The sequence below is a fragment of the Danio rerio genome, chromosome 7 (assembly GCF_049306965.1).
Source record: "Danio rerio strain Tuebingen ecotype United States chromosome 7, GRCz12tu, whole genome shotgun sequence".
Taxonomy (NCBI): domain Eukaryota; kingdom Metazoa; phylum Chordata; class Actinopteri; order Cypriniformes; family Danionidae; genus Danio; species Danio rerio.
Window position 1 is genome coordinate 73,229,008 of NC_133182.1, and position 15,844 is coordinate 73,244,851.

Below are 15,844 nucleotides of genomic sequence, written 5' to 3' on the forward strand. Positions count from 1 at the left end.
TAATTCAGTTATATCACTCAGCACAGGATATTTTGCTGACCTGTGTTTGTGTGTTTAGGGAATTGGAGAGTATGTGAATGTGAGAACCGGGATGCCCTGTCATCTGCACCCCACCAGCGCTTTGTTCGGGATGGGCTACACCCCTGACTACATCATCTACCATGAACTGGTCATGACCACAAAGGTACTACTTCCTCCTCAGTCCGTTAATGTGTTAGTTAGTTTGAATTACAATTTGCTATAACTGTTGATGCACATGCTCTAATACCATTTGACACCAAGCTGTAGTCAATTCAACTTGTAATATGGAAATGATAAGAAGAAGAATAATATTTAAATAAGCAAACAAACAAATTAATTAATAAATAATTTAATTTAGCACCATTGTGTGGTGAATGCAACTTGTAATATTGCAATAATAAATAAATAAATAAATAAGCAAACTAACAAATAAGCTTATTACTTAATTAAGCACCAGGCTGTGGAATTCTACTTGTAATGTTGAAATATTGAAAAACTATAATAATAATAATAATAATAATAATAATAATAATAATAGTAATAGTAATAATAATAATAATAATAATAATAAATAAGCAAATAAACAAATGCATTATTTCATTAATTAAGCACAAAACTGTGGTGAATTCAACTTGTAATATTAAAATATTGAAATAATAAATAAACAAAAAAAAATACTAATTACTTAATTAAGTACCAAGCTGTGGAATTCTACTTGTAATGTTGAAATATTGAAAAAATATATAATAATAATAATAATAATAACGAAAATAAATAAGCAAATACATTATTTAATTAATTAAGCACCAAGCTGTGGCGAATTCAACTTATAATATTGAAATACTATTAATAATAATGATAATGATGATAATAATAATAATAATAATAATAATAATAATTATAATAATAATAAATAAGCAAGCAAACAAACAAATAAGTAAATAGATTGAATAATTAAGTAAGTAATTTATTTATTATTTGTATTTATTAATAAGACTTTTATTTGTTGTCAAAAAATTTTATGTATTTGGTTTTAAATGGTGTAAAAAACACTTTTATAGTTAGAGGAATTATAATTTATAAAATGTTCGAAAATTAAACCCTGGAAAGATTTTTTTTAAATCAATTTATAGTAACACATGCTACTGAAAATGATCAGTTTATGGTGAGTTTTTTGAAAGTGAAAACAAGTAATGGAAATAAAGTTTATTATAAATCTTTTTCGCCCCCCCAAAAATAAGTTATTTTAAGCTGACATAGTTACAGTGTAGCTATTCATTTAACTACTGAGTAATATAAGGTAATTAAATGTATTTACTATATGGTTGGGGTTAGAATGTGGGTTAGTTACTTTATAAATAACTTATTGTAATATAGTAAGTGCATGTAACATGTGTAACTAAGTCACCTTAAATTAAAGTGTAACAAAAAAACAAACAAACATAATTTTAATGATATACTCATTAACAAATTTCAGTCATCTAATATGTTCTAGTGTACTGTCCATCATATACACTGCCTGATAAAAGTTTTGTCATTGATCCCAATTGTAAGAGCAAGAAATAATAACTTCTAGTTGATCATTTGGAAAAGCGGCAGAAGGTAGATTTTTCTGATGCATCATCTGTTGAACTGCATCCCAATTACCACAAATACTGCAGATAACCTACTGGAACCCGCATGGACCCAAGATTCTCACAGAAATATACATTGCTCCAGTATTGTCCAGCCCAGTCACCAGAAATGAACATTATTGAGCATGTCTGGAGTAAGATGAAGAAAGAGGCATTGAAGATGAATCCAAAGAAACTTAAGGAGCTCTGGGAGTCCTGCCATTCCAGATGACTTTACTATTTGAGTCATTGCAGAGATGTATGGATGCAGTCCTCCAAGCTTATGGGAGTCATACACAATATTAAATCTTTTTCCGCTGCAGCATGACTTTTTATTCTATAATGTACATTATTTCTGTGTAGTGACAAGATTTTTGTCTAAGCAAAGTCAGACCTTACTGTCCTGATTAAATTATTAGAAATCAAGGCATGATCATGTTTTATTTTGGTAAAATAAGTGTAATCTAGAGGCATTTGTCTTTCATATAAGCCACTTCTGATACCAAGTGATCGACTAGAAGTCAAGTTATTATTTGTTGTTCCTAAAGCTTGGCTAGGCAACAAGACTTTAGTCAGGTAGTGCACTATGGAGTCCTGGTGATCATTGATTTGTTGACGTGTGTGTATATTTGTGTTTCAGGAGTACATGCAGTGTGTGACGGCAGTGGATGGTGAGTGGCTGGCTGAGCTGGGACCAATGTTCTACAGCATCAAACACGCAGGGAAGAGCAGACAGGTGCGCAAATTCAAATCACACCCAACACTTAATAAGAGTGTGCAGTATTCATCACCTGCATTGTTTTAACAATGTGCCAGCTGATTATGAAGTGTCACTTAATTTGGGGGAATAAAGCACACATCTTGAGAGCCCAAAAGCATTCACTGCACGATAAAGCCTATTAGAATGTTATGAAAGCGAACAAATTAATTTCACCGAAGTAAGTATATAATATTCCTGAATATCAGTATGTTGGCCTGATTGCATAATTGTTGTGGATTTAAGATTACAGTTCAACAAATAAGAGGTCAGAAAGCTACATTCTAGGATAACACTTCAGATTAATTAACAATTCATACCATTTACAACTGGCTTATTATCTGCCTGTTATTAAAATATTAACTGTTTATCAGCACTTATAAAATATTAACTTATTCTATTTCCTTAATCCTACCCAATACCTAAACAAAACTACTACCATACTAAGTATTAATAGGCAATTAATTGGTAATTTATTGAGCTAAAAGTCTTAGTTAACACTTAGCTAATATCGTGAATTAATTATTAAAAATAATTTATAAACTATTTTAGAAATTTTGTCTTTTGTTTTGCATTTTGTCAATGATAATGGATATATCCGCACCTGTACGATTGCTCGCATAGAGATATTAAAGACTGAGAGGGTGTTGCACATCGAACGAGAAGCCAACCACATCGCACCGTTTTTTTTTTTTTTTTAATGAGTTTGCGCACACCGACTGATAATAAACAATAAAAAACAATGTAAAGATGTGACTTTCTATGGTGGCACTTCATGTGGAGAAGATTTAGATCAGGTTTACCATATGTTTGCAAAAAATGTTCTTCTCTCTCAGCTGCCATTGTTGTGTTTGTGTCACGCTGCTTGCAGTTACACCTATTTACAACCCTGGCTACTTCAGCGTAGGCATTGGATGACAACCAGTTTTAAGGTTTACTGCGGTTTGGAAAAGTCAAGGTTTTAAAATAAATTTCTGTTATACTGTTCCTGCAGTATAATTTTAACATGTCATTTTATTTAGCTTTTTTTAAGACGACAAAATCTCCATCAGAAAAGGACCCTTCAAATCAAAAGCTATTGAACATTTGAAAAACAAATCGCTTATAAAGTAACATATGCTTGATACTATAGACATGAATAGTGCCTTGGCTTACTGAATATTCAAAGAAAATAATGATGTCCAAAGATGTCTTTTCAAGTTGTAAAGAAATATGTGTTGAAACTAATGCAGATAGCAGAAGTCATTGATTTATTTTAATCGCTTGCCCTGATCCAAAATATTTGAAATGTTTCTTAAAATAAAAAACATCCTGTTAAATGGGGAAAAAAATATGCTTTCTTACCCAGACTTTAAAAATATATATAACAAAATATTTTAGAGCAGTAATCTACCGTGAAACCATGATATTTTAATCAGAGATTATAATACCATCAGAATCTTATACCTGTCCTTGCCTTCTGCAGTGTGAGGGGAAAAGAATAAAAAAGAAAAGTATATCGAGACTTTTATCTCTGATGTACCATGCTAATAGTGCTTTAAGACTAGTTTTGTGGTCCATGGTCACATTTATGCAGTTTTCTGTCACTTACCTTAAAATTAATCTGCCATTTTGACCAAATCTTTTGAAAGAACAACTCTGTTAAGCTTCATACAGTGCATCCGGAAAGTATTGATAACGCTTAACTTTTTTCACATTTTTATTTTATTTTTCAGCCTTCTTCCAAGATGGATTAAATTAATTTATTTCCTCTTAATTGTACACACAATACCCCATAATGACAATGTGGAAAAATAGTTAATAAAAATAAAAAACCTGAAAAATCACACGTACATCAGTATTCACAGCCTTTGCTCAATACTTTGATGATGCACCTTTGGCAGTAATTACAACCACAAGTCTTTTTGAATTTGATGCCACAGGTTTGGCACACCTGTCTTTGGGAATTTTTGACCATTCCTCTTCGCAGTACCTCTCAAGCTCTATCAGGTTGGATGGGAAGCGACGGTGTTCAGCCATTTTCAGTTGTCTCCAGAGATATTCAATAGTCTTTAGGTCTGTAGGTCTGGGCTCTGGCTGGGCCGCTTAAGGAAATTCACCGAGTTGTTGTGAAGCCACTCCATCGATATTTTGGTGCTGTGCTTTGGGTCATTGTCCTGCTGGAAGATAAACCATCACCCCAGTCAAGAGCACTCTGAAGCAGGTTTTCATTCAGGATGTCTCTGTACATTGCTGCATTCATCTTTCCCTCTATCCTGACTAGTCTTCTAGTTCCTGCTGCTGAAAAACACCCCCACAGCATAATGCTGCCACCACCATGCTTCACTGTAGGGATGGATTTAACCTGGTGATGAGAGGTGCCTGGTTTTCTCCAAATGTAATGCCTCGCATTCACTCTAAAGAGTTCCATTTTAACTAAGGCCCCTCTCCCCCAATCACTCAGCTTAGATAGCCGGCCAGCTCTAGGAAGAGTCCTGGTGGTTTCAAACATCTTCCACTTACAGATGATGGAGGCCGCTGTGCTTATTGGAACTTTTAGAGGAGCAGAAATGATTCTGTAACCTTCCCAAGCCTTGTGCCTCGAGACAATCCTGTCTCAGAGATCTATAGACAATTCCTTTGTCTTTATGCTTGGTTTGTGCTTTGACATGCACTGTCAACCCTGAGGCCTTATATAGACGGGTGTATGCCTTTTCAAATCATGTCCAATCAACTGAATTCACCACAGGGAAACTCCAATTGAGCTGCGGAAACATCTCAAGAATGATTAGTGGAAACAAAATGTACCCGAGTTCAATGTAAAGCTGCACGGCAAAGGCTGTGAATACTTATGTACATGTGATTTTTCAGCTTTTTTATTTTTTTATAAATTTTCAACAATTTCTAAAAATCTTTTTTCACATTTTTAGATTTCTGAGGAAATAAATAAATTTAATCTATTTTGTTTTGGCTAGAATAAAAGCAGTTTTAATAAAAAAAAATCCTAGTTAAGCCTTTAAAGGTCACTATAAGCTGATTACTAGTATCTTGAAAAATATCTAGTCATCATGGCAATGATAAAAAAATGAATAATTAGAAATGAGTTATTAAAACTATTATGTTTAGAAATGTGTTTACAAAAACAAAACTTTATGTTAAACACAAATTAGGGAAAAATATACAGGCGGGGCTAATAATTCAGAAAGGCTGATAATTCTGACTTGAACTGTATATGTCAAAATAAACTACTGGTTTGTGTTTGCTAATTTCTGATTTTTCTTCCAGGAGAACCGAAGGAGAGCCAAAGAGGAGATCACCAACATGGAGGAGGAGATGTCTCTGGCACAAGAGCAGATCCGAGCGCGGAAAGAGGAGCAGGACAGGAAGAACAATCTGGGCAGCGTCAGGTACTTCAGCCATCCAAAAAACACAGCCGTCACTCACACTTCAGAGTCACTTTCTGCACTTTAGAGCCGCCGATCACATTCACAAAAAATCGGAATCTTCCTATTTAGAGGGAAGCCATCAAATGACTGGCGTGCTGAAATACTAATGTCGCAATTTTTGGGAAGACTATTATCCCCCTCACACACCCTCCTCATCTTGTTCCTCACCTTGTCTTCTCCATGATGAGCTTTTCTCACCTCGCGTCTCCACAGGAGAGAAAAAGAAATAATATTGACTCTTGTCTGACCCCCATTACTGTAGCAATTTAAATTGTGCCGCCTCGGATGGGGAGAAGAGAGACAGACGCTAATTTTCAGACTAATCCGGGAAATTAATTTTTACACACACACCTGTCAGCTCCACAAAAAGCGGAAAATGTGTGCTGTAAAATAACACTTCATTAATTAATCAGGATTTTTATCGCTGTTTCAAAGCCTTCGGCTGGCCCGTCCACGTGATGGACGTCCTGACAATAATCACATTAAAAGTGAGGATTAGACTTTTGATTTGCATGATGGGGAGACGGATAATTAAGGTGCCGGCCTCCCTCTTGGGTTCTGACGCCTTGGTGGGGTTTTAAATAAGCTGATAGGAACGCGCAGTCTGATCTAAGATGAAATCGTAAAACAGAACTCATCTCATCTCCCCTGACCTGAATCCAGCTGAACCCATAGGTCATTTAGAGGACGTTTAACTTTTCATCCAAAGAATATCTTTCAAAATATTTGCAATTTTAGTGCTAGGAAGTTATTTATAAAAATTTGGGTTATTGTTTGCTTATTGGCCAAAACAAAAGAGTCTCTATTGGCCACATACACGCTTGATGGCTCGTTTCTAGTGAGAGGTACAGTACTGTATGGGTCGGTACGGGTCACCTGGTGTATGACAAAGTTTCAGACAATGTCATTTTTACTCGAAATGTCTGCAGTAAGGCTGTACGGGTGGTTCACATATCATATGAGAAGCACTTCTTACAAAACAAATGCTTTGCACACTTGTGTATAAATGTTTATTACTAACCTTTCTATGGACATGATTTAATTATAACTGCAGATTAATGACAGTGCGAAATAGCCTACTGTAACATCTGCAGTTATATAAAATAAGTAAATAAATGCAACATATATGAACCCCTAAAGCCTCTTACAGTGTCATGTATGTTACCAAATACAGAAAAACTGCACACAGCATACATTTAGCCCTTATTTGGCTTAAAAATAACATGCATTGTGTGATTGTGCTCACCAATGCGAAAAATGTCATTTTTAAAGGCAAGGCAAGTTTATTTATATAGCACATTTCATACAAAGTGGTATTTCAAAGTGCTTTACATAAACAGGAATAAAAGACACAAGTATAAATAAAATTAAAACAAATAATATTAAAACAGAAGTAAACAGTGTAAAGACAGTCAATGATACACATTTCATTCATTCATTAATTCATTTATTTTCTTGTTGGCTTAGTCCCTTTATTAATCTGGGGTCGCCACAGCGGAATGAACCGCCAACTTATCCAGCAAGTTTTTACGCAGCGGATGCCAGCCACAACTTATCTCTGGGAAACATCCACACACACATTCACACACACACTTATACACTACGGACAATTTAGCCCACCCAATTCACCTGTACCACATGTCTTTGGACTGTGGGGGAAATCGGAGCACCCAGAGGAAACCCACGCGAAGGCAGGGAGAACATGCAAATTCCACACAGAAACACCAACTGAGCCGAGGTTCGAACCAGCTGTTACTGTTCCTGTTACAGGCTCTTGCTGTTAGGCGACAGCACTACCTACTGCGCCACTACCATTCTGGTGATCACCCCCTCCTCTGTGGACTTTTGCGGTATCTATTAACCTATTGGACGTCTCCCAACAGATTTAATTTTTCACTTTAAGTTGAAAAGTTAAGCTTTACAGCTCTACTTGCGTGCCCCCCAATTTCAACTTCCCTTTGGAAGTAAATCGCACGGCCCCTGATTGCTTTAGCTAGCCAAATGTAATAAAAGGTCTTGATCTCAGCCAGACCCTTGAGACTTTAACCCCACCCCCGGTATTCACCCCCACGGGTGCAATAACTAGTTCAACCACAGGGTGTGAAACTTACATTATGTACCTTTAATGCTGCATTTACACCAGACTTACATGATTTACCAGATTTACATGTTAAGTCAATGCAAAGATGCGAATAGACATCCTGCGGCACGATACGCCAAGTGATGCAACGCAAATGACGTGGCATGAGTTAAACGTTTTGCGCAATTGACATGCTTAACTTGGGTTTCGTGCGAATTGCTCGAGTTGGAAAATCTGAACTTCAGTGAACATTTGCACCGCATTAACTAATCAAGAGCTTTCTCTTGTGGGGAACTGATGACGTACCTCCTGTTGTTGCTGTTCCTGGGGGAAATCCTCCTGCCTACACCGGACAACAGTTAATCAAAGTGGGCTTGGCTCAGTCGGAAGCACCGCTGAAAGCCTCCATCATCCAGGTACAGTGGCTGGAGGAGTTTATAAACTCACAGAGCTGGGTGCACCTCAGAATGGATCTAGTGGACTCGGGAACGGCTCCGAACGAATAGACAGTGTTTTTCAGCCTTCATAAAGCACATAAACACAGCTATTCTCTTAATAAAATCCATGTTAGCCATTTAGTAATGAAACTATAGTCACCAGGCAGACAAAAGCCCTGCCCATGATGCAAATCCACGACTGTTAAGTGAATTTGATGTGCCAACGAAGCAAATTTGATGCGGGAATGAAGCGAGCAAACTCAAAATGATCACGCGTTTATTTACGTGTGGATAGCGCTTTATCCACGCGTACCGTGTCTGATGTGAACACAGCATAATACTGTGTGAGAATAACCTGTCTTTCTACTTAATTTTACTTATTATTTCATTCCTTGGTGAATCACTTCTTAATGCTTTATTTATTCATAAACTTTTTAATTCTTCTTCTTATTGTAGTTTATTTAGGTGAACACCTGCTGTTCCTAAAATTGTGCTTTATAAATAAACTTTGATTTTGGCTTTAAATTTTTTAACGAACTATCACTTTAAAACAACCAAGCGGGATATCGGAGACATTTTGCAACTCTAATTAGTCAAATGGAGTTAATTGTAATGTTAGTTAAGAGTAAAACTAGACAATTGGCTGCACGTTGAATCGGGAGTCTGGAAGAAAGAGAAGGTGATGGAGGTGTGAGGAGTGTGTGTGCTTGGAGGGTCACGGCCTGATGGATGTAATTGCTGGCGGTGTGAGGACGAGAGCGCCGCGCACTGCTGTAATTAAAGATGATAGATGGCCCTGTCAGCTACATCAGACCCGTGTCCCGCAGGTCCCTACAGAGACACAAAAAAACTGTCCTTTTCTCTCTGCCCCGAGCTCCTTGTCACCCTCTGTCTGTTCTTCTCATTTAACCTCAGAGCAGATCTCACAACTACTGATGCATGGCAGATCACAGTCACACACACATACACAAGCTCTCCGTTTGCATTAACATCCAGAAAATAAAAATGCCTTTTCATCATCTCCGAACAGGGCCGTGAAGATCTGCACCCCAGGAAGGAAAGAGGAAATGACGCCGATGACGCCCAAACGAACGCCGGCCCGGTTTGGCTTATAGTGCTCAGTTTCTACAAACGCATAATTGCTTGCGTCAGTGCAGTTTTTCCTCTAATATGTATTCATCACAGTGCTTTTTCATCTTTGGCCAGCAGTAGGAGCAATTGTATAAGGAGAAAAATCTCTTCCTCCCTCTCACGGTGTTATTTGTGGCTCTTTTTAACCATGTTTGGACTGAGATCTTACATTGAATCAGTGCTTAAATTGAAGTGAACACATTTGTTAGGCTTGCATTTAATCTAAAACAACAAAAACAGCATAATTTGACATTAATATGCATATTAGGCCCAATCATTCTCTTTTTTTTATATTTTATGTTTGTGTAAAACCAGAACTCTCGTGCTTATTCACCTTTTTTCACCATGTCTGATCTGAAACAAAAACAACCTTGATCTTACATTGAATCAGTCCTTAAATTGAGAAGTGAACACTTTTTTTATGCTTGCATTTGATCTAAAAACAACTAAAAACAGGTTAATTTTACACTAATATGCATATTTACCCCAATGATTTCTTTTTTCTTTTAATTTAATGTCTGATGTGTTTGCAAAAAAAACAAAAAAAAAAAAACTGCCGTATATATTCATTTTTTTGACTGAAACTTAAAAAAAGATCTTATATTAAATCAGTGTTTAAATTGAGAAGTGAACATAAAACCTCAAAACCACTTGAATTGATATTAAAATGCATATTTACCCCAATCATGTTTTTCTTTTGTTTTAATGTTTAATGTGTTCGCAAATAACCAGAACTGTTGGATTTATTCATTTTTATATACTGAAAATAAAAACCTAGATCTTACATTGAATTGATGTTTAAATTGAAAAGTGAACACATTTGTTAGGCTTGCATTTAATAAAAAAACAGATTAATTTCATATTTATATGCATATTTAGCCCAGTGATTTAGATATTTATTTTATTTTAATGTTTGATGTGTCTACAAACAACCAAAACTGTTGCATTTATTAAATTTTATAGACTAAAACTAAAAGAACCTAGATCTTACATTAAATCAATGCTTAAATTGAAAAGGGAACACATTTGTTATGCTTGCATTTAATAAAAGAGCAGCTTAATTTGACATTATATGCATATTTAGCCCAGTGATTTAGATATTTCTTTTATTTTAATGTTTGATGTGTTTGCAAAAAACAGATGTGTCGAATTTATTCATTTTTTGGGACTGAAACTAAAAGAAACTAGATCTTGCATTAAATCAGTGTCTAAATTGAAAAGTGAACACATTTGTTATGCTTGTATTTGATTTATAAAATCCCAAAACCGCTAAATTTAAATATCAAATGGCATATTTAACCCAATCATGTTTTTCTTTTGTTTTAATGTTTGATGTATTTGCAAATAACCAGAACTGTCGCATTTATTCATTTTTATATACTGAAAAAAAAATCTAGATCTTACATTGAATTAATACTTAAATAAAAAAGTGAACACATTTATTAGGCTTGCATTTAATATAAAAAAACAGCTTAATTTGACAATAATATGTATATTTAGCCCAATCATTTTCTTTTTCTTTAGTTTTAATGTTTGGTCTATTTGCAGTAAACCAGAGCCGCCGCATTTATCACATTTTATAGGCTAAACCTTAAAGACAAACTAGATCTTACATTGAATCAGTGCTTACATAAAGTGAACACATTTGTTAGGCTTGCATTTAATCTAAAAACAACCCAAAACAGCTTAATTTGACATTAATATACATGCATATTTAGCCCAATCATTTTCTTTTTATTATAATTTAATGTTTGACGTGTTTGCAGTCAACCAGAATGGTTGCATTTGTTCAATTTTATAGACGGAAATTAAAGAAAAACTCGATCTTACATTGAATCAGTGCATAAAATGAGATGAAAACATTTGTTTTTGCTTACATTTAATCTAAAACCCCCAAAACATCTTAAGTTGACATTTAATATATGCATATTTAGCTCAATCATTTATTTATTTTATGGTTTGATGTGTTTAAAAAAAAAAAAACAGAACTGTCGCTTATTCTAGTTGTTTTGTTTTGTTTCAGTCAAAAAAAAACCACATCTTACATTAAATCAGTGCTTAAATTGAAATGTGAACACATTTGTTAGGCTTGCATTTAATCTAAAAACAACCCAAAACAGCTTAATTTGACATTAATATACATGCATATTTAGCCCAATCATTTTCTTTTTATTATAATTTAATGTTTGATGTGTTTGCAGTCAACCAGAATGGTTGCATTTATTCAATGTTATAGACGGAAATTGAAGAAAAACTCGATCTTACATTGAATCAGTGCATAAAATGAGATGAAAACATTTGTTTTGCTTACATTTAATCTAAAACCCCCAAAACATCTTAAGTTGACATTTAATATATGCATATTTAGCTCAATCATTTATTTATTTTATGGTTTGATGTGTTTAAAAAAAAAAAAAACAGAACTGTCGCTTTTATTCTAGTTGTTTTGTTTTGTTTCAGTCAAAAAAAAAAACACATCTTACATTAAATCAGTGCTTAAATTGAAATGTGAACACATTTGTTAGGCTTGCATTTAATAAAAAAAAAAAAAACTCCAAAACAGCTTACTTTGACATTAATATGCATATTTAGCCCAATCATTTTCTTTTATTTTAATGTTTGATGTGTTTGCTAAAAAATGAAAAGTCGCATTCATTCATGTCCTCCTATACTATTCACTTTATCGTTGCATCCTAATTCGCATTCTCTCATACTTCAGCTTGTGAAACGCAGCCGTTGTATCTTTCTTTCTTTCAAAAAACACAGAGCCTCCATGAATATTAACTTCCTGTACTTTGATAGGTTAATCCCCTGTGGACGAAGCACGTCTTTGTTATTCTGACAAAAACATTGCTCGAATATTTCATCATTCTACCGGAATCAACACTGACCAGCGGCGGTCAAATCCTGTGTCGTCTTTGATGCAATTGGGCTGCAAGTCGCTGAACAGATGTACTGTGTGCCGACAGAGATGACAGGCCTCGACTGCTGTGAATTAAACAGAAAAACAACAACAATCTTTCACTGAGGGTCATTTCACCTCCTCGCTCCGCTACTGTTTGTATTTTTAGAAACGTACTGATGTGTACAGTATATGTGTATATTGCGTTTGCTTTTTCGTTCTTTATTTTAAATCATTTCGATATGTCAGAGCGTTTAGGAAAATTACTGTATTTTTGACGTGTATTTCACTTTTACCATTTTATATTCGATATTAAAGCAATGAACGCATCTGTGCTTTGTTGCGTTTGCAAGGTGGTGACCAGATCACTGAGTGTAAATTAATGCAATTTGATGCATTTCCTTAATTAGTGGCCATTCTCATGGGATATGATTGTGTTTTTCATTTAATTTAAATGTAAATATGCAGTAAATTGACATTTTTGACATTTACGCTTGTAAAACATGGCCACAGCCTCGGGGGATGGATTGTTTTGTTTTGTTTTTCCCCACTACTGTTTGTTAAGTTTGCATTTAATGGTAATAAATGCGAAACTTGTAATGTGCATAAAAGGCTATGTGTACATTTTGTGGTCTTTTTAGCTTTTAATTTCTATAAATGTAGCTTAAAGGTGCTGTATGTTGACTCTTCAAAAGCTTAAGGATACCATAATATGTTTGCAGATATTTAAGAAACAGTGAACATACTTGTTTATCTGAAAAACAATGCTGAAGTCAGATGTTCTCTTTGAATATGTGCTGGAAAGTCCGTCTATGTTTTGGGCCCTTTAACCCGCCCACTGCCAGTTTAGCCAATTATATTTCAGCACCCCGGATTGCCATGATGGAAAACAGTGCATTTCATTCATTCAGAAAAACTCTCAACGCATGCGTCCGTAACTGTAATGTGACCTCTGATAGACAGTAGCAGACTCCGAAATGAGATGCAGATTCAGAGTTCCACGTGAGGTGGTTATTAATTAGCAAATAACATTAATATTACGAATGTAAACATTAGGTGAGCAGGTTACATGAGAAAATTTGCAGTGATAAGCTATTTGGCTATTTGCACCAGATGCAACACTACAGAAATCTAAATAGACTAGTGCACTCGCTGCACTCCAACAAAATTCTAAGGTTTATAATCAAATTAATTCATATTAAACCTCTTTTACATTACTAAATGTAGATGCTGAATCACTGTTATGTGGCTTGCACCGAGTCACAGTTCTAAAGTTTAATTTCAAATGGTTTATTTTATTTTCAAGAGGTTTTTAAGGTAAACTATGCTTCTGCTTTCAGTAGTATGGCAATAAATGTCATGTAAAATGGCATTCAAACTCGCATTTTTAGCATTTAACAGTGAATAAAGCGCATATTCCGTCTATCACATGCCATTGCTTTTATTTAGAACATGATTTAAATCAACCTTTAGGCTTGACAGTCAGGCACACTCATGTTGGTTTCGTCAATCTGGCAACATGTGCTTGCATGTGTTTTGAACTAGGAGTGCAATACCTAGATTAACCACTGGGTGTCAAACTTACATCCTGCATCTTTAAACGTGACTACAAAACTAGTCGAGTGTCAATTTCTGTAAATCGAGATTTTGAAAAGTAAATAAGTCATTAAGGTATGGGTGTATGATGTATGTAAACGGGATAGTTCACCCTAAAAAATTAATTAATAAATTAGCCCCCTTTTTAAATTTTTTTTTTCTCTTTTTTTCAATAATTCCCAAATGATGTTTAACAGAGCAAGGAAATTTTCACAGTATGTCTGTATGTCAATTATTTTTTCTTCTGGAGAAAGTCTTATTTGTTTTGTTTTTTTCAGGTAGAATAATTTTTAATTTCTTATGAACCAATTTAAGGTCAAAACTACTAGCCCTTTTAAGCTATATTTTTTTTTCGATAGTCTATATATATATATATATATATATATATATATATATATATATATATATATATATATATATATATATATATATTTATTTATTTATATATATATATATATATATATATATATATATATATATATATATATATATATATATATAATTATTATTATTATTATATAATATTTATTTGTGTATTTATTTATTAAATGTCCAAAACTATTGAGTTCCATAAAAGGAAAAAATGGTAAGACTGTATTTCGATGGTTCCTATTGCACATTTTGTTGACTAAAATTTGCATTGCAGCTACATGCCAATTAGTTCTCATTTAAATATTAGTAGTCTGTCTGCTTAATATAAGCTGATTCTGCTCCTTCAACAGACATTTATCTTACTATAAGAAACTTTGCAAGTAAATTTCAATTTACACTAACCCCAACCCTAACAGTCTACTTAAAATCTATTGAGAATTAGTTTGCATGTGGATGCAATGTAACTTAAATTCAACAAAATGTGTTAAAGGGACCATCGATATAAAGTGATTACGGAAACTACAGGTTTTCAGCATTTTTCTAAATATTTTCTTTTGCATTCAACAGAAGAAACAGATCTGTAAAAAGTAAATGACGAGTAAATAGTAACAGATTTGTCGGTCTTGGGTGAACTACGCCTTTAATATATGATGATATGTGACTGAGATATAACTATTTAAATATCAGGGATCCCCAGGTTAAAAACACAATCTGAATGCTAAGTAAATCACCTTTTAAAGTTGTCCAAGTTAGCTGTTTGCAAGCGTGTTTATATATTTACACTAGTAAATAATAATAGAGTAAAGTCTGTACTAGATATTCTAGTGATTTCTGTCACAGAAAAAAAAAATCTATTAATTTGACCCCTACATTGCAGGCGTGCCAAATCGTTTTGCAACATGAGACTAGTTTTGTGGTCCATCGTCACAAATCGGAGGTCCTAAAAATGTCAGAGAAGGTCTTGCTTTAATTTTTAATGATTTAAATGTAGTCTCAAGTATCTCTTAAACGTGTATTCACAAATTACGAGAGCACTCATTTGATTATGAGAATGTGAGAGGTACTAACTTCTAAGGTAGAAAATGACACAAATGGAGCAAACACTTTATAACCAACTAAATCTTAAAGTGTTTTACATTTAAGATGGATTTGCTTCACAGAAGTCATACCTTTTCATATATGTTGAAGCAGGGGCGGACTGGGACAAAAATTCAGCCCTGGCACTGTTGCCACACCAGCCCACATTACCACACCGACACAGCCCCACCCACGGACACGCACATTCACTATTTATTTTGGTGTAAAGATGGTGAAATAATATAACATTCTAGCCAGATTTTGATTATGTCCGGGTAACCTTGGATTGGGTCGGCCCATCTTGAAACCCGGCGGCAGTTGCCGATTGGGCCAAAACATTTATTATTATTATTTTTATTATCATCATAATATCACATCTAGCAAGAGATAAAAGCTGTCTGCACTTAAAAACAATACGTATAAAAAAAATAAA

The 15,844-nt window shown here is 34.3% G+C and overlaps 1 protein-coding gene across 2 annotated transcripts in view; it reads left to right on the forward strand.

Moving 5' to 3' along the window:
• Positions 1–12,977, forward strand: part of dhx38 (DEAH (Asp-Glu-Ala-His) box polypeptide 38) — a 49,216-nt gene extending 36,239 nt beyond the window's left edge. Inside the window, exons 24-28 of one of the 2 annotated variants that reach the window (XM_073906310.1) lie at positions 59–184; positions 2,275–2,370; positions 5,656–5,777; positions 9,364–9,480; positions 12,267–12,977. In XM_073906310.1, the coding sequence (XP_073762411.1) occupies positions 59–184; positions 2,275–2,370; positions 5,656–5,777; positions 9,364–9,448 (429 nt within the window). In that variant the 3' untranslated portion in view covers positions 9,449–9,480; positions 12,267–12,977. 2 annotated transcript variants of the gene reach the window in all.
• Positions 12,978–15,844: the final 2,867 nt, after the last annotated feature.